Source organism: Nomascus leucogenys, chromosome 10 (genome assembly GCF_006542625.1).
Source record: "Nomascus leucogenys isolate Asia chromosome 10, Asia_NLE_v1, whole genome shotgun sequence".
NCBI lineage: Eukaryota > Metazoa > Chordata > Mammalia > Primates > Hylobatidae > Nomascus > Nomascus leucogenys.
In genome coordinates, this window is record NC_044390.1 from 60,436,323 (window position 1) to 60,457,370 (window position 21,048).

General features: G+C 51.7%; 1 protein-coding gene across 5 annotated transcripts in view; it reads right to left on the minus strand.

Moving 5' to 3' along the window:
* Positions 1-8,351: 8,351 nt before the first annotated feature.
* Positions 8,352-21,048, minus strand: part of SLC44A2 (solute carrier family 44 member 2) — a 43,021-nt gene continuing 30,324 nt past the window's right edge. For 2 of the 5 annotated variants that reach the window (XM_030820864.1, XM_030820863.1), the window contains exons 11-22: positions 18,341-18,472; positions 18,155-18,254; positions 17,974-18,066; positions 17,714-17,798; positions 16,654-16,916; positions 16,483-16,577; positions 15,470-15,573; positions 15,288-15,361; positions 15,124-15,194; positions 14,902-14,990; positions 10,463-10,547; positions 8,352-9,636 (exon numbers count right to left, since the gene is read on the minus strand). In XM_030820864.1, coding sequence (XP_030676724.1) covers positions 9,530-9,636; positions 10,463-10,547; positions 14,902-14,990; positions 15,124-15,194; positions 15,288-15,361; positions 15,470-15,573; positions 16,483-16,577; positions 16,654-16,916; positions 17,714-17,798; positions 17,974-18,066; positions 18,155-18,254; positions 18,341-18,472 — 1,298 coding nt within the window. In that variant the 3' untranslated portion in view covers positions 8,352-9,529. Of the gene's footprint in view, positions 10,020-10,462; positions 10,548-14,901; positions 14,991-15,123; positions 15,195-15,287; positions 15,362-15,469; positions 15,574-16,482; positions 16,578-16,653; positions 16,917-17,713; positions 17,799-17,973; positions 18,067-18,154; positions 18,255-18,340; positions 18,473-21,048 lie in introns of all 5 variants that reach the window. The other 3 variants (XM_030820862.1, XM_030820860.1, XM_030820861.1) reach the window with 2 other exon arrangements.

Consider the following 21,048-nt stretch of genomic DNA (forward strand, 5'->3'; position numbering starts at 1 on the left):
GCGCCAGTAATCCCAGCTAATCGGGAGGCTGAGACAGGAGAATCGCTTGAACCCAGGAGGCGGAGGTTGCAGTGAGCCGAGATTGCGCCATTGCACGCCAGCCTGGGCGATAGAGTGAGACTCAGCCTCAAAAAAAAAAAAAAAATTCTCCGGGTGTGATGGTGTGCGTCTATAATCCCAGCTACTCAGGAGGCAGAGGCACAAGAATGGCTTGAATCACTTGAACCTGGGAGGCAGAGGTTACAGTGAGCCGAGATGGCACCACTGCACTCCAGCCTGGGCGATAGAGTGAGACTCCGACTCCCCGTCTCAAAAAAAAAAAAAAAAAAGTTGAAGTGTGAACATGTGATTATGTGGCAAGGTAAGGGTTAAAAAGAAAACAAGAACAAGTTGTCCTCTGCTTAGCCAGCTCACTTCAAGGACAGTTATAAGATAACACTGTCTGAAAAGTCGAGGCCAAACGAATGGGCTCCAGACACCCTCCTCCGGAGCAAAGTTGAAAAAAACAAATTCCTTTGCTGTCTCTCCTTTTCTGAACCATTAGTTATGACTATGTTTGCCAGTGGTTGTATTTAGTAAGATTTGTAGACTCTGTTTTTCTTTCGATACAGCTGCAAGGCCAACAGCTGTGCAAAGCCACAAGTTATGCTGAGTCAGCAGTTATGTTATAGATTACATGACCTGTCACTGTGTCATTAACTGCTTTTGTTTTGCTTCTGTAAGTTTGCCTATAAAAACCACACTCAGTCTTTATTCAATGCTCAGCTTTTCAGATACAAATCCACTGAGCCGGTGTACATCTAAATAAATCCTCGTTTCCCGTGTCGGTCTCTCTGGTCCTCTGTTTCCTGCAACAATTAGAGAAATGAGTGCCTGGTCGGGCATGGTGGCTCACGCCTGTAATCCCCACACTTTGGGAGGCCGAGGCTGGAGGATCCCTTAAGCCCAGGAGTTTGAGGCCAGCTTGAGCAACATGGCAAAACCCAGTCTCTACAAAAATTAGCTGAGCGTGATGGCCTGTGTCCATAGTCCCATCTACTTGGGAGGAGTAGGTGGGAGGATCACTTGAGCTGTGGAGGTCCAGGCTGCAGTGAGCCATGATGGAGTCACTGCACTTTTCAGCCTGGATGGCACAGCTAGACCCTGTCTCAAAAAATAAATGAGTGCATGCCGTGCCCTCTGCTTTTCTATTTTATTTACATTTTACTGTGGATTTTTAATAGGTAGCATAGTCACATGGTACATCAAATATGCCAAAGACGCCGGGCGCGGTGGCTCACGCCTGTAATTCCAGCACTTTGGGAGGCTGAGGTGGGCGGATCATGAGGTCAGGAGATCAAGACCATCCTGGCTAACACAGTGAAACCCGGTCTCTACTAAAAATACCAAAAAAAAAAAAAAAAAATTAGCCGGGCGTGGTGGTGGGCGCCTGTAGTCTCAGCTACTCGGGAGGCTGAGGCAGGAGAATGGCATGAACTCGGGAGGCGGAGGTGGCAGTTAGCCGAGATCCTGCCATTGCACTCCAGTCTGGGTGACAGAGTGAGACTCCATCTCAAAAAGAAAAAAAAAGTGCCAAAGACATGAGAGCACAAAGTCTTCCTCAGATATCCAGTTCCCTCCCTCTTAGCAGCCATTGTACAGTTTGTTTGTTTTTTTTCAAACGGAGTCTTGCTCTGTCACCCAGGCTGGAGTGCAGTGGCACAATCTTGGCTCACTGCAAGCTCCGCCTGCTGGGTTCATGCCATTCTCCTGCCTCAGCCTCCCGAGTAGCTGGGACTACAGACGCCCACCACCACGCCCGGCTAATTTTTTGTATTTTTAGTAGGGACAGGGTTTCACCGGGTTAGCCAGGATGGTCTCGATCTCCTGACCTCGTGATCCGCCCGCCTCAGCCTCCCAAAGTGCTAGGATTATAGGCGTGAGCCACCGTGTCCGGCCATTGTACAGTTTTTTGTGTAACTACAGTAGAGTTTTATTTTCAGAGATGCATAATCATATTCTTGTTTTTCACGTAAATTGATGTTATTCTGCACCAGGCTTTTAAATTTCATTTCCTATGCCTCAGATCTGTCTCACAAATAGAGCTGGAAATTGAAGAAAGGTGTGGTAAGATGATTGGGGCATGCATTAAGATAAAATTGGTTAAAATGCCCGGGCATGGTGGTACACACCTGTAGTCCCAGCTACTCAGGAGGCGGAAGTGGGAGGATCATTTGAGCCCAGGAGGTTGAGGCTGCAGTGAACTGAGATTGGGCCACTGCTCTCTAGCCTAGGCAACAGAAGCCCTGTCTCAAAAAAACAAAAACAAAACCAAAAAAGTGGTTAAAGCTTTAAATTGTTGAAGGTCACTGTGATAATAACAAATGTTAATAACAAAGCCTAGACTGGCTTTTTTCGGAACAGGTCAGTTGTAGTGACTTGCTTGAGCTAACAGCGCTGCCAAGTGGCAGAACGAGGATGGTTACTAGTTTTCTGACTCCCAATTCCAGAGAGCCCAAGGTTACTTAAAATGCTTTTGAAGATCTCATTCCGCTAAGGCGTTTCTTGCCCCAGGGACCCCAAACACTGTAAAGGGCAGATAGGGTCATGATGACAAGCACAGTCTTTGGATCAAACCCAAACCTCCTAGAGTTTGATTTGGAGGAGGACTGATTCGGAGTTAATTCAACATCAAGGGGTTGCTTCAGTACCTGGCATGGAGTTAAACTTCAAAAACAGTAATGGTTATGATTGTTACCTCTTGAACGGGTGCCCCATCCAACCAGAACTTCCTGAAAAGTGTTGCTTGGCCAGGCATGGTGGCTTACGCCTGTAATCCTACACTTTGGGAGGCTGAGGCAGGGGGATTGCTTGAGCCCGGGAGTTCAAGACCAGTCTGGGCAACATAGTGAGACACCATCTCTATATTTTTTATCTGTCTATCTATTTATTTTTGAGATGGAGTCTCATTCTGTAGTCCCAGCTGGGGTGCAGTGATACGATCTCAGCCTACTGCAACCTCCACTTCCCATGTTTAAGCAATTCTGCCTCAGCCTCCCAAGTCACTGGGATTCCAGGCATACACCACCACGTTCAGCTAATTGTTGTATTTTTAGTAGAGACTGGGTTTTGCCATGTTGGCCAGGCTGGTCTCAAACTCCTGACCTCAAGTTATCCACCCACCTTGGCATTCCAAAGTGCTGGGATTACAGGCATGAGCTACCGAACCCAGCTCCATCTCTACATTAAAAAAAAAAAAAAAAGTTTTCAAGAATAAAAACAAAAAGAAGGCCGGGGGCAGTGGCTCATACTTGTAATCCCAGCACTTTGGGAGGCCCAGATTGGTGGATCACTTGAGGTCAGGAGTTCAAGACCACCCTGGCCAACATGGTGAAACTCTGTCTCTACTTGGCCGGGCGCAGTGGCTCATGCCTGTAATCCCAGCACTATGAGAGGCCGAGGTGGGCGGATCACGAGGTCAGGAGATAGAGACCATCCTGGCTAACACGGTGAAACCCCATCTCTACCAAAAATGCAAAACAAATTAGCCGGGCGTGGTGGCGGGCGCCTGTAGTCCCAGCTACTCAGGAGGCTGAGGCAGGAGAATGGTGTGAACCTGAGAGGCGGAGCTTGCAGTGAGCTGAGATCGCGCCACTGTACTTCAGCCTGAGCGACAGAGCAAGACTCTGTCTCAAAAAAAAAAAAAAAAAGAAACTCTGTCTCTACTAAAAGCACAAAAATTAGCTGGGCATGATGGCTGGGGTCTGTAATTCCAGCTACTTGGGAGGCTGAGGCACGAGAATCGCTTGAACCTGGGAGGCGGAGGTTGCAGTGAGCCGAGATCAAGCCACTACGCTCCAGCCTGGGTGACAGCGAGACTGTGTCTAAAAAAAAAGAAAGGGCCGGGCGCGGTCGTTCACCCCTGTAATCCCAGCACTTGGGGAGGCCGAGGCGGGCGGATCACCTGAGGTCAGGAATTCGAAACCAGCCTGGCCAACATGGTGAAACCCCATCTCTACTTAAAATACAAAAAATTAGGTGGGCGTGGTGGTACAAACCTGTAATCCCAGCTACTTGGGAGGCTGAGGCAGGAGAATTGCTTGAACCCAGGAGGCAGAGGTTGCAGTGAGTTGAGATCGCACCATTGCACTCCAGACTGGGGGACAAGAATGAGACTTCGTCTCAAAATAAAAGAAAAAAAATTTTTAAAGTAAAAAGTTTTCAGCCCAACTTTCCAATAAATCCCATCCATCAGGCTCCTAGTCCTTGGTCACCATAAAGGATGGAAGACGCAAGATGCCGTCTGCCCTGTCTTGCAGAACTGCTACCCTGACCCAACCTCACACCTCTGCCCTTGCCCTTCCACCACTCGGTGGTCACAAACCCTGTATACAACACCATTGTCTCCTCCTTGCCTTAGTGACATCATCTGTCATCTGGCTATTCCTTCTCTCTTCCCTGCCTGGCGCTCATTGGTTGAAGATTGAGGTCATCCCCCTCTTGCAATCCCTCAGTCTAGACAGGTCCTGTCACTCTCAGTGACTTTGCTGTCCTTACAGCCTCTCTATTCATTGTCTTCCTCATCTTGAAAGATTCCACCCACTCTCCCAATCACACCCAGTTAACTTCCCTCTTGAAAGCTTTTTGTCCTATGCCTGTTCCCTTCTTGCCCCCCCAGGGTGGACATGGGTGACCACTCTGGGATGGACACTGTGGGATGACCACAGTCGTTGGGGAACCATTCCTCTCCCTTGATCAAGCTGTAGTCTAGATGGCAGGTCCCTGCTGCCTGACTCCCAAACTAAACCGACACCTTGACCACAATGATTGACTCAGTGATTTACAATGAGTAAATGATCATAATCAGGCTGGTCAGAGTCAATGAGCTCCAGGCCTGAGACTTAGGAGCAAGAAAAGACTTTTCTGGCCCTCTAATCCCAGCACTTTGGGAAGCCGAGGTGGGTGGATCAAGAGTTCAAGAGTTCAAGACCAGCCTGGCCAAGATGGTGAAACTCCATCTCTACTAAAAATACAAAAATTAGCCGGGCATGGTGGCGGGCACCTGTAATCCCAGCTACTCGGGAGGCTGAGGCAGAGAATTGCTTGAACCCAGGAGGCGGAGGTTGCAGTCAGCCGAGATTGTGCCATTGCACTCCAGGCTGGGCGACAGAGCGAGACTCCGTCTCAGAAAAAGAGAAGACTTCTCATCTTAAAGCCAGGAAAATGTGGCTGCGTGTGGTGGCTCACGCCTGTAATCCCAGCACTTTGGGAGGCCAAGGCAGGCCGATCACGAGGTCAGGAGATTGAGACCATCCTGGCTAACATGGTGAAACACTGTCTCTACTAAAAAGACCAAAAAAATTAGCCGGGGGTAGTGGGTAGTGGCGGGCACCTGTAGTCCCAGCTACTCAGGAGCTGAGGCAGGAGAATGGTGTGAACCCGGGAGGCTTACAGTGAGCTGAGATCGCGCCACTGCACTTCAGCCTGGGCGACAGAGCGAGACTCCATCTCAAAAAAAAAAAAAAAAAAAAAAAGCCAGGAAAATATATGATGTGTGTATTATTAGGTTTCTCCCGAGAAAGCTAATAGGAGGTAGGTAGATGAGAGGGGATTTATCAGGCTAACTGGCTCATGTGATCATGGAGGCTGAGATGTCCTACCACACACACTGACTGCAGACCCTGAAAAGCCAGTAGCTCCAGTAGCTGGAGACCCTGAAAAGCCAGTAGTGGGGCTCAGTCTGAATCCTAAAGCTTCAGAGCCAGGGACACCAATGGTGTAATTCCCAGTCCAAGGCCAGGCCGAAGGCCTGCGAACCAGGGATCACTGGTATAAGTCTTGGAGTGTCAAGACAGGAGAGTGTCCCAGTTCTGAGGAGGAAAATCCTTTCTCTCCTTTTTCTGTTCTATCAGAGCCCCAGCAGATTGGATGGCGCTCACCCAGAAGGAATGCTTTATCAGACGTGTTGCTCTGTCGCTCAGGCTGGAGCACAGTAGTGTGATCTCAGCTCACTGCACCCGCCGCCCCCTGGGCTAAAGTGACCCTCTCACTTCATCCTCCTGCGTAGCTGGGACAACATGCGTGTGACCACCACACCCGGCTAATTTTCATATTTTTTGTTGAGACAAGCTTTCCACATGTTGCCCAGGCTGGTCTCAAATTCAAGCTCAAGCAATCTGCCCACCTCAGCCTCCCAAAGTGCTGATTGCAGGCACGAGCCACGGAGCCCAGCCACTGTTGTTTTTTGTTCTTTGTCTTATTTTTACCACATCACAGCTCACATCTGAGTATTTTCTAATCCAGCCAAGTTCACACCTAAAATTAACTATCACAGCACAGTGTGGTTGGGGGCAGGGAATATACCCAGATAAGGGAACTTGGCAGAGAGTAAAGCCAACCCAGAAGAAAGTGGAGCCAAAGAATGAAGCCAGAAAACACTATGGTGGTTCCTCAAAAAATTAAACATAAACCAGGCACGGTGGCGAGGGCCTGTCATCCCAGCTACTCGGGAGGCTGAGGCGGGATCATCCCTTCAGTCCAGGAGTTCAAGGCCAGCCTAGGTAACGTAGTGAGACCCAGTTGCTTAATAAATAAGAAAGAGATGGAGATGGCAAATTTTATGCTGTATGTATTGTACCACAATTCTTTTTCTTTTTTTTTTTTCTGAGACAGAGTTTTGCTCTGTTGGCCAGGCTGGAGTGCGATGGTGTCATCTCGGTTCACCACAACCTCTGCCTCCTGGGTTCAAGTGATTTTCCTGCCTCAGCCTCCCAAGTAGCTGGGATTACAGGCATGTGCCACCATGCCTGGCTAATTTTTGTATTTTTAGTAGCAGCAGGTTTTCACCATGTTGGCCAGGCTGGTCTTGAACTCCTGACCTCATGATTCACCCACCTCAGCCTCCCAAAGTGCTGGGATTACAGATGTGAGCCACTGCACCCGGCTGCCAGGAGCTATTTTTTAGGTGGGCATGGTAACAGGAGCTGGGGCTGAATAAAATGCCAGATTCAAAGGATCCAGGGGAACAAAGGCATTGAGGAAGGGGTTAGTGCCAGCATAGGGTAGAACTTGAGGGCTCTAGAGCCAAGACCTGGGTTCAAATGCCTTCTTGGAAACAAACAAACAAAAATGCTGGCCGGGCTTGGTGGCTCATGCCTGTATGTAATCCCAGCACTTTGGGAGGCCGAGACAGGTGGATCACATGAGGTCAGGAGTTTCAGACCAGGCTAGCCAACATGGTGAAACCCCGTGTCTACTAAAACTACAAAAATTAGCTGGATGTGGTGGTGCGCGCCTGTAATCCCAGCTACTCGGGAGGCTGAGACACGAGAATCACTTGAATCCGGGAGGTTTAGTGAGCTGAGACTGTGCCACTGCATTCCAGCCTGGGCCACAAAGGGAGACTCTGTCTCAAAAACAAACAAACAAGCAAACAAAAAAAACAGCATGGGCAATATGGTAAAACTCAATCTCTACAAAAAATACAAAAATTAGTCAGGTGTGGTGGTGTATACCTGTAGTCCCAGCTACTCGGGAGGCTAAAGTGGGAGGATCACCTGAGGCTGTGGTGAGCCATGATTGCACCACTGCACTTCAGCTTCGGACACAGAGTGAGACCCTGTCTCAAAAAAAAAAAAAAAAAAAAAAGGCTGGGCGAGGTGGCTCACGCCTGTAATCCCAGCACTTTGGGAGACCGAGGCGAGTGGATCACCTGAAGCGAGGAATTCGAGACCAGCCTGCCCAACACGGTGAAACCCGGGAAGAATCGCTGGAACCCGGGAGGCGGAGGTTGCAGTGAGCCGAGATCGCACCACTGCACTCCACCCTGGGTGACAGGGCGAGACTGTCTGAAAAAAAAAAAAAAAATAGTGGATATTGAAGAAAAATTCCCCGAGAGGGGAAGGTGGAAAGACAGTTGAAATCTTGGGGCGGATTGCCTGGAGGTGACTGACAGTGGCAGCTGGCACGAGGGGGCAGCAGTGAGCTTCCAGGCAGCGGGGCCCACCCCAAGGGCAGTCAGTCCCTTCGTAGATCCAAAGTAGCTGGGGAGCATAGTGACTGCAGGACCTCAGGTGCCTGGGACCTGAGAGAGGGGAGGCCTGGGGGCATGTGTCCAGGATGGGTGATGGGGGGTGGGGTAGACAGGCTGCCTCTGCCTTCTGGAGTCCAGGGATTAGAGCCTAATCAGGGGAAATCTGAGCTGCCTGAAAGTTGGAATTCAGGCAGAGCCAGCGCCAGTGGGTTTCCTGCCCAACCCCCTCCTTCCCTTTGAGAGAATCGCCCTAGTTCAGAGACTCCTAGGGCCTTGGAAGCTGGGGTTCCCCCTACCAGCCGCCACTGGCTCACTGCCCCCCACAAACACACCAGGCCTGGACCTGTACAATAGGCACTTTATTAGTGGTTGGAATGCAGTTACACGCAGGGGTGTGCAGACGCAATGGGGGCAGGGCTGGCGCAGGCACAGGAAATGGGAGACGCCCCCCTTTCCCCTGGGGCCGGGGGTTCTCCCTCTCCAGGATCCTGGGACAGTGCTGATGAGCAGAGACGTGAAATCTGAGGGGGCCTTGGAATATGGCAAAGGGGCAACTGGGAAGCCAGGTCCCCTGAGTTTGACAAGTTTGGCAAAAGGATCAAGTAAGGTGTGTGGGCAGAGGGGCCCGGTTTGCCCAGGGCATCTGCCCTCCACCTCTCCCCCTGAAATCATCCCTTGGGTGGGTTTAGTTTCTTTCCTCTCTTACAAAGAGAGCTGTGTCAATAACTGGCAGAGGAAGTCGGGAAATTCAGCCTAACTCCCTCCAGCCCAGCAGGTTTCCATTAAACAGCTATTAGCGATCTCCTCTCCATCTCCAGCCCGCTCTCCACTGCCAACCCCCGCAAAACTCTCCCTCCCTCTCCCTCCTTCCCAGCCAGGAGACACCCCCACCTGGGCACACACACTCCCACCCCAGTCACTCCCAGCTAGGAGGGAGCAAAAGGAAGGCACTCCTTGGCGGCCCCATCTCAGCTGTTGAGACAGATGGAAAAAAAGCTAATAGACCCTTTAATGCATGTCCAGGTTAAAAAATAATAATAATAAAGAAATGCTTCTGGTGGCCCTTGAGCCAACTGTTCAGGTGTGGAGAAGGGGTTCAGTCCTGGCCGGAGCAGGCAGGAATAAACGTGGGTGTTCACTGCGGCCAGCAGCTCCCTCAGACACAAACACCGTCCTTCCTGTGGTCTGGCCTGTTGTCGTGTAAGCAGGGGACAGGAAGCATGAGGGAGCTTGCGGAGGTCGGGCCACGTGCCATCCCAGACATCAAGAGGCCCCAATGGGTTTTTACTTGTTTCTCGCAGTCTTGAGAGGCAGCCATGAAAACTCCAAGCGCCCCTTGGCATAAGAAGGAGATGCCCCAGACTCTCCACGTCCAGAAACTGGTGGGATCTGGCTCATGGGGCGGGGCAGAGCGGCAGTGATAGGACTTCAGGTGAGCCCAAGGGGCTGGGGGTACGGACCCAGCTACTGAGCACCCTGCAGCGTGAGGCTCCTTGAGAGGTGGGGAGCGCGGGGCCTTCAGGACTCCGCTGCCTTCTTGTTGGTCTTGTTCAAGAGTTTCTTGAGGGTGGAAGACATGAAGTAAGGCCTCTCGGCCGAGCCGTCATTCCTCTCCAGGTCCTCCACTGTGGAGAGAGGTCCCAGAGCAGGAGGCATGAGGGGAGCCCACGGGCAGGGGCCTCAAGGACAGGGTGGGTGGACGAGGGTCACAGAGAAGCCTCAGAGGGTTAGAAAGCAGACACACTGGGACCAGAGAGGGGCAGACTGTAGTGGGCTCCGAGCGACACACAGGATCCCCACACTCCCAGGCCAGGAAGCCCCCCCGCTTCATGCACCCCCAATCTACATGGAGGAAACCTGGCCCCCACGCCAGCCTCCCTCACTCTCTACTCCTCGGCTTCCGCCCGCTTCCCCTCCTCCGCACTCCCCTTCAACAGGATGTCTCTCAGCTCGGGCGACATGAAGTAGGGTCGCTCCTGAGAGCCGTCATTCCTTTCCAGGTCCTCACCTGGGCTCCCCCCGGGAACCGGCAGGGGGAAATGGGGTGGTCGGGAAGGGAGGGAAAGAGGGAGGCAGGGAAGAACAGGGAAGCCAGCAGGCATGGAGGAGAGGAAGAGAGAAGAAAAAAACAAACAAAAAAAAACAGATGGAGAGACCAGAGTTAGTGGCAGCCACAGATCCCCCCCCCAATCAAAGCCAGAAACTGCGAAGCGCGGGCGGGCTCCAGGGCAGCGTCCATGCTGCAGCCTGGGCCAGTGGACAGGAGGTCGGAGCTGCTTCTAAGCGCAAAAGGAAACCAGGAAGACAGGCTGGGGACCCAGGACGAGGGACAGCCAAGCCCTGGGGAAGCTGGGGGCAGGCGAGCGTGTTGCCCCATTGGAGGGTGAGGTGATGCCCAGTGAGAAGAAGGGATTCGGGGCCCAGCAAAGTTTAGGGTGAGGGGTCACTCACAGAAGCAGAGGAACAGCGTGTCCACACACATGCCGTAGACGCTGAAGAAACCATGTGCAATCAAGTAGGAGCCAACGATCACCGTCTGGGCAAGGAGAAACAAGCTGTCCCTGCTCTGCGTCCTTCCCAGAGCAGCCCCCACCCACTGAGTCCATCCTATGCTGGGACCACATCCTTCCCCTGCTGAGAAACCCTCTTTGGATTAGTGACATCCCAACCCCTCTCCCCCGCTGGCAGGGCCCCACCATCCACACAAAGCTCTCTTTCTCTCTCTCCCTCTTCTTTTTTTTTTTTGAGACGGAATCTCACTGTCGCCCAGACTCGAGTGCCATGGCGCGATCTCGGCTCACTACAACCTCTGCCTCCTGGGTTCAAGAAATTCTGCCTCAGCCTCCGGAGGAGCTGGGACTACAGGCAAGCACCACCACGCCTGGCTCATTTTTGTATTTTTAGTAGAGATGGGGTTTCACCATGTTGGCCAGGCTGGTCTTGAACTCCTGACTTCAGATAATCCACCTGCCTCGCGGCCTCCCAAAGTGCTGGGATTACAGGCGTGAGCCACTGCACACCCGGCCCTTTTTTTTTTTTTTTTTTTTTGAGACAGGGTCTCACGGTCTCATTCTGTAGCCCAGGCTGGATTGTAGTGGTGCAATCTCGGCTCACTGCAACCTCGGCTCACTGCAACCTCTGCCTCCTGGGCTCAAGTGATCCTCCTGCCTCAGCCTCCGGAGTAGCTGGGATGACAGATGTGCACCACCGTGCCTGGCTAACCGTTGTATTTTTTGTAGAGATGGGTTTTTGCCATGTTACCCATTATCCATCCTGGGCTTCAGAGATTCGCCCACCTTGGCCTCCCAAAGTGCTAGGACTACAGGTATGAGCCACTGCACCCAGCCTCACCCTTGCTTTCTTTAACCCGTGGGCCTCTGCATGTGCTATTGTCCTGATTTAAATCTTTTTTTTTTTTTTGAGACGGAGTCTCGCTCTGTCGCCCGGGCTGGAGTGCAGTGGCGCAATCTCGGCTCACTGCAAGCTCCGCCTCCCGGGTTCACGCCATTCTCTTGCCTCAGCCTCTCCGAGTAGCTGGGACTACAGGCGCCCGCCACCACGCCCGGCTAATTTTTTTGTATTTTTAGTAGAGACGGGGTTTCACCGTGGTCTCGATCTCCTGACCTCGTGATCCGCCCGCCTCGGCCTCCCAAAGTGCTGGGATTACAAGCGTGAGCCACCGCGCCCGGCCATCCTGATTTAAATCTAATTTATGCCCCATCAACCTTCTGCTTTTAGCTCAAAGAGCAAGTCCTCAAGTCCCACCTCCTCCAGGAAACCACCTATGAACACCTAGAGTGGGCCTTTTTTTTTTTTTTTTTTTTTTTTGAGACAGGGTCTCACTGTGTTGCTCAGGCTGGAGTGCAGTGGCCCCATCTCAGCTCACTGCAGCCTTGACCTCCCAGGCTCAAGTGATCCTTCCACCTCAGGCTTACAAGGAGCTGGGACTACAGGCATGTGCCACCATACTCAGCTAATTTTTGTATTTTTTTGTGGAGATGGGGTTTTGCCATGTTGCCCAGGCTGGTTTCGAACTCCTGAGCTCAAGCGATCTGCCTGCCTCGCCCTCCCAAAGTGCTGGGATTATACATGTGTGCCCCTGCGTCTGGCTGAGAGCCTTTTTTTTTTTTTCCCTCCTGAGATGGAATCTTGCTCTGTCACCCAGGCTGGAGTGCAGTGGTGGGGTATTGGCTCAGTGCAACCTCCACCTCCCGGGTTCAAGCGATTCTCTTGCCTCAGCCTCCTGAGTAGCTGGGACTACAGGTGCGTACCAGCACACCTGACTAATTTTTTTGTATTTTTAGTAGAGATGGGGTTTCACCGTGTTAGCCAGGATGGTCTCGATCTCCTGACGTTCATGATCTGCCCGCCTTGGCTTCCCGAAGTGCTGGGATTACAGGTGTGGGCCACCACGCCCGGCCTCTGGAGCCTATTTTATGTCCTCCTAGCACTGGGCACCCCTCCTGAGCTCTTGGTGCAGCTGCAATTTTATGCATGTTTAGGGCTTTCAGGTTTAATGCTCACATCCTCGCTAGACCCAGTCCCATTTACTGCTATATCCCCAGCAATCTGGAGACTCGCACAGCCTTGGTAGCTGCTAGATAAACATTTGTTGACTGAAGTCAGTGGACCTAGTGGCTCATGCCTGTAGTCCTTGCACTTTGGCAGGCTGAGGCCTGAGGATCCCTTGAGTCCAGAGTTCAAGACCAGCCTGGGCAATATAGGGAGAGACCCTGCCTCTATTATTATTGTTATTATAGTAGAGCGTGGGCCACCACACCTGGCCTATCTCTATTATATTAAATTAAAAATTTAAAACAATGAAATGGCCAGGCACAGGGGGTCATGCCTGTAATCGCAGCACTTTGGAAGGCCGAGGTGGGTGGATCATCTGAGGTCAGGAGTTCGAGACCAGCCTGACCAACAGGGTGAAACCCCATCTCTACTAAAAATACAAAAATTAGCCAGGCACAGTGGCATGTGCCTGTAATCCCAGCTACTCGGGGAGCTGAGGCAGGAGAATCGCTTGAACTCGGGAGGTGGAGGTTGTGGTGAGCAGAGATCACTCCATTGCACTCCAGCGTGGGCGACAGAGCAAGGCTCCATCTCAAAAAAAAAAAAAAAAAAAAAAAAAAAAAGTGGACCTTAGAGGATTAAACAACTTGTCCAAGATTACTCTTACTCATCTTAGAACTACTAAATAGAGGAACTAAGATAAGAAACTAGGTCACTGGGCTTCAAGACCTACACTGAGATACAATATTGCCCTTGCAATGAAGGCTCAATCCCTCCACAGCCTTGTTACCTCCTTGGCCGTATCTCCACTTTTTTTTGAGAGACAGAGTCTCATTCTGTCACCCAGGCTGGAGTGCAGTGGCGCGATCTCGGCTCACTGCAACCTCTGCCTCCCAGATTCAAGCAGTTCTCCTGCCTCAGCCTCCCGAGTAGCTGGGATTACAGGCGCCTGCAACCATGCCCAGTTAATTTTTGTATTTTTTTGTAGAGATTGGGTTTTGCCATGCTGGCAAGGCTAGTCTCAAACTCTTGACCTCAAGTGATCCACCTGCCCCAGCCTCCCAAAGTGCTGGGATTACAGGTGTGAGCCACGGTGCCTGGCCCTTATCTACACTTCTTTACTCCTTCCATGTCAGCCCCACTGCTTCCTGGCACACTCCCACCTCAGGGCCGCTGTACTTGCTGTTCCCTCTGCCTGGATATTGCCTGCAGCTTCAGATCTCAGATCCAACATCACCTGCATGGCACCACCTGGACCCCCACCACAGGTTCAAACAGTTCCCTGGGCTATACAGACATCCTAGTGGCATGTCCCAGTTTGCAATCATACATTCACCAATATCATTATGAAGGAATATCTGTTTATCCCCAAACTCTAAGGCCTTTACAGGGAAGCCCTCCATCTCGATGCCTGATACACAGTAGGTGCTCGATAATGTTTGTGGTCTGAGGTCGGGCGTGGTCGGTCACATCTGCAATCCCAGTACTCTGCGAGCCCGAGGCGGGCAGATCACTTGAGGTCAGGAGTTTGAGACCAGCCCAGCCAACAGGGTGAAACACCGTCTCTATTAAATATACAAAAGTTAGCCGGGTGTGGTGGTTCACGCCTGTAATCCCAGCACTGTGGGAAGCTGAGGCAGGTGGATTACCTGAGGTCGGGAGTTCGAGACCAGCCTGATCAACATGGAGAAACTCCGTCTCTACTAAAAAATATAAAATTAGCCACACGTGGTGGCGCATGCCTGTAATCTCAGCTACTTGGGAGGCTGAGGCAGGAGAATTGCTTGAACCTGGGAGGCGGAGGTTGCAGTGAGCTGAGATCACCCTATTGCACTCCAGCCTGGGCAACAAGAGTGAAACTCCATCTCAAAAAAAAAAAAAAAAAAAGTTAGCCAGGTGTGGTGGCAGGTGCCTGTAATCCCAGCTACTCAGGAGGCTGAGGCATGAGAATCGCTTGAACTAGGGAGGTGAAGGTTTCAGTGAGCCAAGATCGTTTCACTGCACTCCAACCTGGGTAACAGAGTGAGTCTGTCTCAAAAAAAAAAAAAAATTTAAATTTAAATTTAAAAATTTACAAAAATTAGCCAGGTGTGGGGGCAGGCGCCTGTAATCCCAACTACTCGGGAGGCAAAAGCTCGACAATTCGCTTGAACCCGGAAGGCAGAGGTTGCAGTGAGTCAAGATTGCACCACTGCACTCCAGTCAGGGCGACAGGGCAAGACTCTGATTCAAAAACAAACAAAAAGTTTGTGGTCTGAATAAATAATCAATTCCCCACCTCTGACCTCTATCCACATTTATCTAGTCAAAGAAGACCAAGCAAATCCCAACACCTCTTTCTTCCGAAACCCCCATCTCTCCCCAGAGGTCCATACCAGTATAGGAACCCAGTAATAATTGAGGGGTGGTGCTGTATCCTGCACGATCCTGATACGGTGGGTGAAGAAGAAGAAAGCCAGGATCCCTGGAGAAGGAGAAGAAAGCAAGATGGTGAAGGGTTCTGGATATAGGAAACAGCCTCCTAAGAAGATGACACCCATCACAAAAGACAGAAATCAGGCTCCCACACCCTGAGAGGCGAGGTGGGCGGCACTCACCCACACTACCAACGATCAGAAGTTTGCCCAACAGGAAGAGGAAGTCAGTAACTTTATCCAGGACAGCCACTCTGCAGGGGACAGTGAGGGGCAGGTGTGAATGCTGGCTTCAGGAACTAGAGGAAGAGGGGGGTGGCAGGAGGAAGATGATAATGATTCCTGACCTGATGATGTTTCTCATGAGCAGGAAGAAGGCATTCCTGGCCGAGGTGCAGAAATTGGTGCCGTAGATGGCAATCTGGAGGAGAGTGGGAGGGAGAGATCAGACCCACTAGGTGGGCATGGGGGGTGGTCCTCTCACCCAGCAGGAGCTGGCGGGTTGGTTGGGGGTCCCAGGCCCACTCACCATGATGTAGGCATTCCTATTGAGGAATTTGATGAACTTCTCCAGGCACCAGAAGCAGCATTTGAGACAGGTCATGAGGCACTTGGCAAACTTGTTCTCTGCAGCTGGGTAGAGAAGGGAAGGGATGTGGAAGTGAGGGGACACCAGCCTGACTTGGAAGGGATCCCATCTTCCCTATCATACACACTTGCCAATGTCCAGGTCTCCTGAGTCCATGCTGTCAAAGAGACAGGGACTTAAGCCCAGGAGTTTGAGGCCGCAGTGAGCTATGATGGTGCCACTGCACTCCAGCCTGGGTGACAGAGTGAGAGATCCTGTCTCTAAAACAAAGTACCATCAATCCCAGCCCCACAGCCCTTCCTCTAAGAAAAATAAACAAGTTTTTTTTTCTTTTTTTTGAAATGGAGTCTCGTTCTGTTGCCCAGGCTGGAGTGCAGTCGCTCGATCTCGGCCCACTGAAACCTCCACCTCTGGAGTTCAAGTGATTCTCCTGTCTCAGCCTCCCGATTAGCTGGGACTGCAGACGCACACACCACCATGCCTGGCTAATTTTTGTATTTGTAGTAGAGACGGGGTTTCACCATGTTGGCCAGGCTGGTCTCCTGACCTCAGGTGATCTGCTCGCCTCAGCCTCCCAAAGTGCTGGGATTACAGGCGTGAGTCACGGCGCCCGGCTAATAAACCAGTTTTATTCCTGCTCTCTTCAGCGCAAATATATCCCACTCCAATTCACTCTGGTAATAACCAATGGTGGGCCAGGCCTCTTGGGCCTGTCCCCTCAACAGCAAGAATTCCACTCAGTAGGTTCTCTGGTTTGCTCCTCCATCGCAGGACTCAATCACGCAACTCCTGAACTCTACCCTGCAACTCCTGAACTCTACCCCGTCATAGACAGAAACCCATCACTGCTCTATTATCTTGGCCCCGCCCACCTCCAAGCAAGAACCAATCCTGGTTTGCTATTCAGCCTTGCCCCCCAACAGGAGCTAATGTGAACCGTGGGTGGGCTGTACCTTTCAGCCGCTGATCCAGGTACTCCAGTATCACACGGATGATCTGCACAATGGCCAGGATGAGCGCGCCAAAGGCCAGGGAGCCTGTGTGGTACCTGCGGGCCAACGGGGTGGTCGGTGGCTGGGCCAGGCCTCGTCCTCCGCCCCATCCTGCCTGCAACGCCAGCCCACCTGAGCGCCCGGCCAAAGGCAGAGAAGAGCGGGAAGGCTGGCAGGTCGTCTGGCTTGCGCAGGGCCCAGTAGTAGGAGGCAAAGGCCCCGGCCAGCGTGACCTGGCCCAGCGCCAGCACGAAGTTGGCCAACCAGAAGAACATGAAGGCATTGAAGATCTGCAGGCCCAGCAGGGCCCGGTGGTAGCCCGACTCACCACCGTAGAAGGCGAACTGGCAACGGGCATTGGGGCATTGGCGGGACTCATTGGAGGAGGGGAAGGTCTGTGGGAGAGAAGGGAGAACCAAGTCCAAAAAGAGGCACCAGGGGTTCACAGTGGGCTCTGAGCATCAGGTGTGGGGCCAGGAAAACCATGAGGTAGGACAGGAGACATAGGGATTGGAGTTAAGGGAAGGAATTAAGGGTTCAGAATACGGCTTGTGCAAAGGAAGGGATTCTAGAAACAAGACGTGGCCATCACTGGGGTCAAGAAGAGGGCATGGTGACAGGAAATGAAATGGGGAAAAATGGGCTGGGTGAGGTGGCTCATGCCTGTAATCCCAGCACTTTGGGAGGCAGAGGCAGGTGGATCATGAGGTCAGGAGATCGAGACCATCCTGGCCAACATGGTGAAACCCTGTCTTTACTAAAAATACAAAAATTAGCCTGGTGTGCTGGTGTGTGCTTGTAATCCCAGCTACTCGGGAGGCTGAGGCAGGAGAATCGCTTGAACCAGGGAGTTGGAAGTTGCAGTGGGCTGAGATCATGCCACGGCACTCCAGCCTGGCGGCAGAGAGAGACTCTGTCCCATTTTAAAAAAAAAGGAAGTAGGGAAAAATGGGTGATTTAGCACCCAGGGTGAAGGCCAGGTCAAGTTGAAGAGAGGAAGCCAGCTTGCCCTGGGAAGTTGTTTGATCCAGTTAGAGAGTCTCTTCCCCACCGTGCGTCCTCCCCCACACCCAGCACAGGACATGCAACAGGGGCCAATTGTTTGCTGAACCTCCAAGTGGACATGAGAGGTTTCAAGTCGTCTGGGGCCTGCTGGGGCAATATCTGCCCTCCCCACCCCGGGGACGCCCACCTCTGGGTTGCAGGTTTTCGCAGTAAATGGGCAGGGGCCGTCATCAAAGATCTTATAGACCGCTTCGTTGGAAGTGGACAGGAAGCTGGAGGTTCGTTAAGGAAGCAGAGGTCTAGGACTGAGGACCCCAGGGACTTTTGTGGGAAAGAATCCATTCTCCCACCAGTTTCCAGCCCTGTCCCTAAGCTGCAGGTCACTTGTAGGCAAAGTTGGTCTTTAGCCATCCCTGGGGTCAGAGATCAGTGCCTGGGGGCAGATACACAGCAGTGCTGGCCCAGTAGGCGATGCAGAGGCACAGCAAGAAGAAGGTGACCAGTGGGTAGAGCATGGAGCACATGACGTATCCCACAGCCCTAGGGAGGAGCAGAGACACAGGCATCAGGGCAAAAGACACAACTCTAGGGACAGCTCCACCCTGGCCCCTGGCGCCCTGGCCCCCACCTGCTGGCTTCTTTGATGAGTGCAATCGCGATGAGAATTCTCTTCCGGAGAAAGATGAGCAGCAAGATGATAATGACTTCAAGGATACTCAGAATGATCACTGCAAAGGGCAAAGGCTGAGCCGCCTGGGCTCCCCACTCCCTCCAAGGCCTCATGTGGGGGCAGGATTGGGAGACTGTGACTCACTAAAGGCCAACCAGGTCTGCCGTAAGTGCAGGTACACCCGGAAATCCGTCTGAAAGCCGAGGTCCACCAAAGAGACATCAGAGCCGGCCTCACCACGCAGTCGGGAGTACTCCATGTAGCAGTGAAATATTCCTGCATGGGGGAACCACAAGCTCAGTCCAGCAGTGCCTCCTGCAACTTTGCAAAGCAGCTACAACTGCCCCCATTTAACAGAAGCAAACGTTGAGGCTTCTGCCTCAGGGACTTTACACTTCCAGTTCCCACCGCCTGGTGCATTCTCTTCCCATGGCTGGATCCCACACATCCTTAAGTCTCTGCCCACCTTCAGAGGAGACCTTCACCTTCTGAAGTGTCACCTTCAGAGGAGACCTTCCAGAACCCTTTTCCCCTACTTGGAATCATAGTCATATGCTGCCATGGTCTAAGTTCTCTCCCTCTTTTTTTTTTTGCGATGGAGTTTCACTCTTGTTGCCCAGGCTGGGGTTCAATGGCACAATCTCGGCTCACCGCAACCTCCACGTCACCGGTTCAAGCGATTCTCCTGCCTCAGCTTCCCGAGTAGCTGGGATTACAGGCATGCGCCACCATGCCCGGCTAATTTTGTATTTTTAATAGAGATGGGGTTGGCCGGGCGCAGTGGCTCACGCCTGTAATCCCAGCACTTTGGGAGGCCAAGACAGGTGGATCACGAGGTCAGGAGTTCGAGACCAGCCTGACCAACATGGTGAAACCCCGTCTCTACTAAAAATACAAAAAAAAAAAAAAAAAAAAAATTAGCAGGGCGTGGTGGTGGGCACCAGTAATCTCAGCTACTCAGGAGACTGAGGCAGGAGAATTGCTTGAATCCAGAAGGCGGAGGTTGCAGTGAGCTGAGATCGCGCCACTGCACTCCAGCCTGGGTGACAGTGCGAGACTCTGTCTCAAAAAAAAAAAAAAAAAAAAGATGGGGTTTCTACATGTTGGTTAGGCTGGTCTCAAATTCCCGACCTCAGGTGATCCACCCGCCTCGGCCTCCCAAATTGCTGGGATTACAGGCGTGCACCACTGCACCCAGCTAGAAACCACTATTAATATGAATATTTTACTATGAGTGTCCCCAAATTGGATTGCCAAGCATTTTTCTTCCAGGAAAGTTCAAGGAATAATCAAAATATGGGCTGGGCACAGTAGCTCGCACCTGTAATCCCAACACTTAGGGAGGCTAAGGCAGGAGGACTGCTCAAGCTCAGGAGTTCAAGACTAGCCTGGGCCACATAGGGAGAGCCTGTCTCTACAAAAATATTTAAAATTTAGCCAGGCATGATGGTGCATGCCTGTGGTTTCAGCTACTTGGGAGGCCAAGATGGAAGGATCACTTAAGCCCAGGAGGTCAAGGCTGCAGTGAGCTGTGATTGTACCACTGAGCTCCAGCCTGGGTGACAGAGTGAGACTCTGTCTGAAAAACAAATCAAGGCTGGGCGCGGTGGCTCACGTCTGTAATCCCAGCACTTTGGGAGGTCGAGGCAGGGAGATCACGAGGAGGTCGAGACCAGCCTGGCCAACATGGTAAAACCCCGTCTCTACTAAAAATACAAAAAAAATTAGCCAGGCATGGTGGTGGGTGCCTGTAATCCCAGATACTCGGGAGGCTGAGGCAGGAAAATTGCTTGAACCCGGGAGGCAGAGGTTGCAGTGAGCCGAGACTGCACCACTGCACTCCAGCCTGGGCAACAAAGCAAGACTCCATCTCAACAATAACAATAACAACAACAAAAAAACAACAACTCAAAAACAACAAAAATCCAAAGTATGAAGCATTGTTTTCTTGAGTACAATATTGTGTCTCTGGATTCCATAGGCCTGAACTAAACAGGCCCCTACCCATATTTTATCTGCACATTACCTCTTTGTCATTTAGTTTGCCAAATAGAAATATGAATTACCCTCATTTTATAGAGAAATAAATTGAAGCAGTCCGGGCGCGGTGGCTCATGCCTGTAATCCTAGCACTTTGGGAAGCTGAAGCGGGCAGATTTCATGAGGTCAGGAGGTCGAAACCAGCCTGACCAACAGGGAGAAACCCTGCCTCTAATGAAAATACAAAATTAGCCGGGCGTAGAGGTGCATGCCTGTAATCCCAGCTACTTGGGAGGCTGAGGCAGGAGAATAACTTGGACCCAGGAGGCGAAGGTTGCAGTGAGCCAAGATCGCGCCATTGCACTCCAGCCTGGGCGACAAGAACAAAACTCCGCCTCAAAAAAAAAAAGAGAGAAATTGAAGCACAGTTAGGTTGAGGCGCTTGCCCAAAGAATTGGCAAAGGCTATTCTAGTACCAGAGTATGCATCCTTAACTACTGTGCTGAGACATTTTTTCTTTTTTTTTTTTTGAGATGGAGTTTTGCTCTTGTTGCCCAGGCTGGAGTGCAACGGCATGATCTTGGCTCACCACAACCTCCGTCTCCCAGGTTCAAGCGATTCTCCTGCCTCAGCCTCCCTAGTAGCTGGGATTACAGGCATATGCCACCACCCCTGGCAATTTTGTATTTTTAGTAGAGACGGGGTTTCTCCATGTTGGTCAGGCTGGTCTGGAACTCCTGACCTCAGGTGATCTGCCTGCCTCGGCCTCCCAAAGTGCTGGGATTATAGGCATGAGCCACCGCACCCGGCCTGACATTATTTTTTTCCTAATGGGCCATTTCCACGGGAAAGGGCAGGGTGGTGTGCAGATT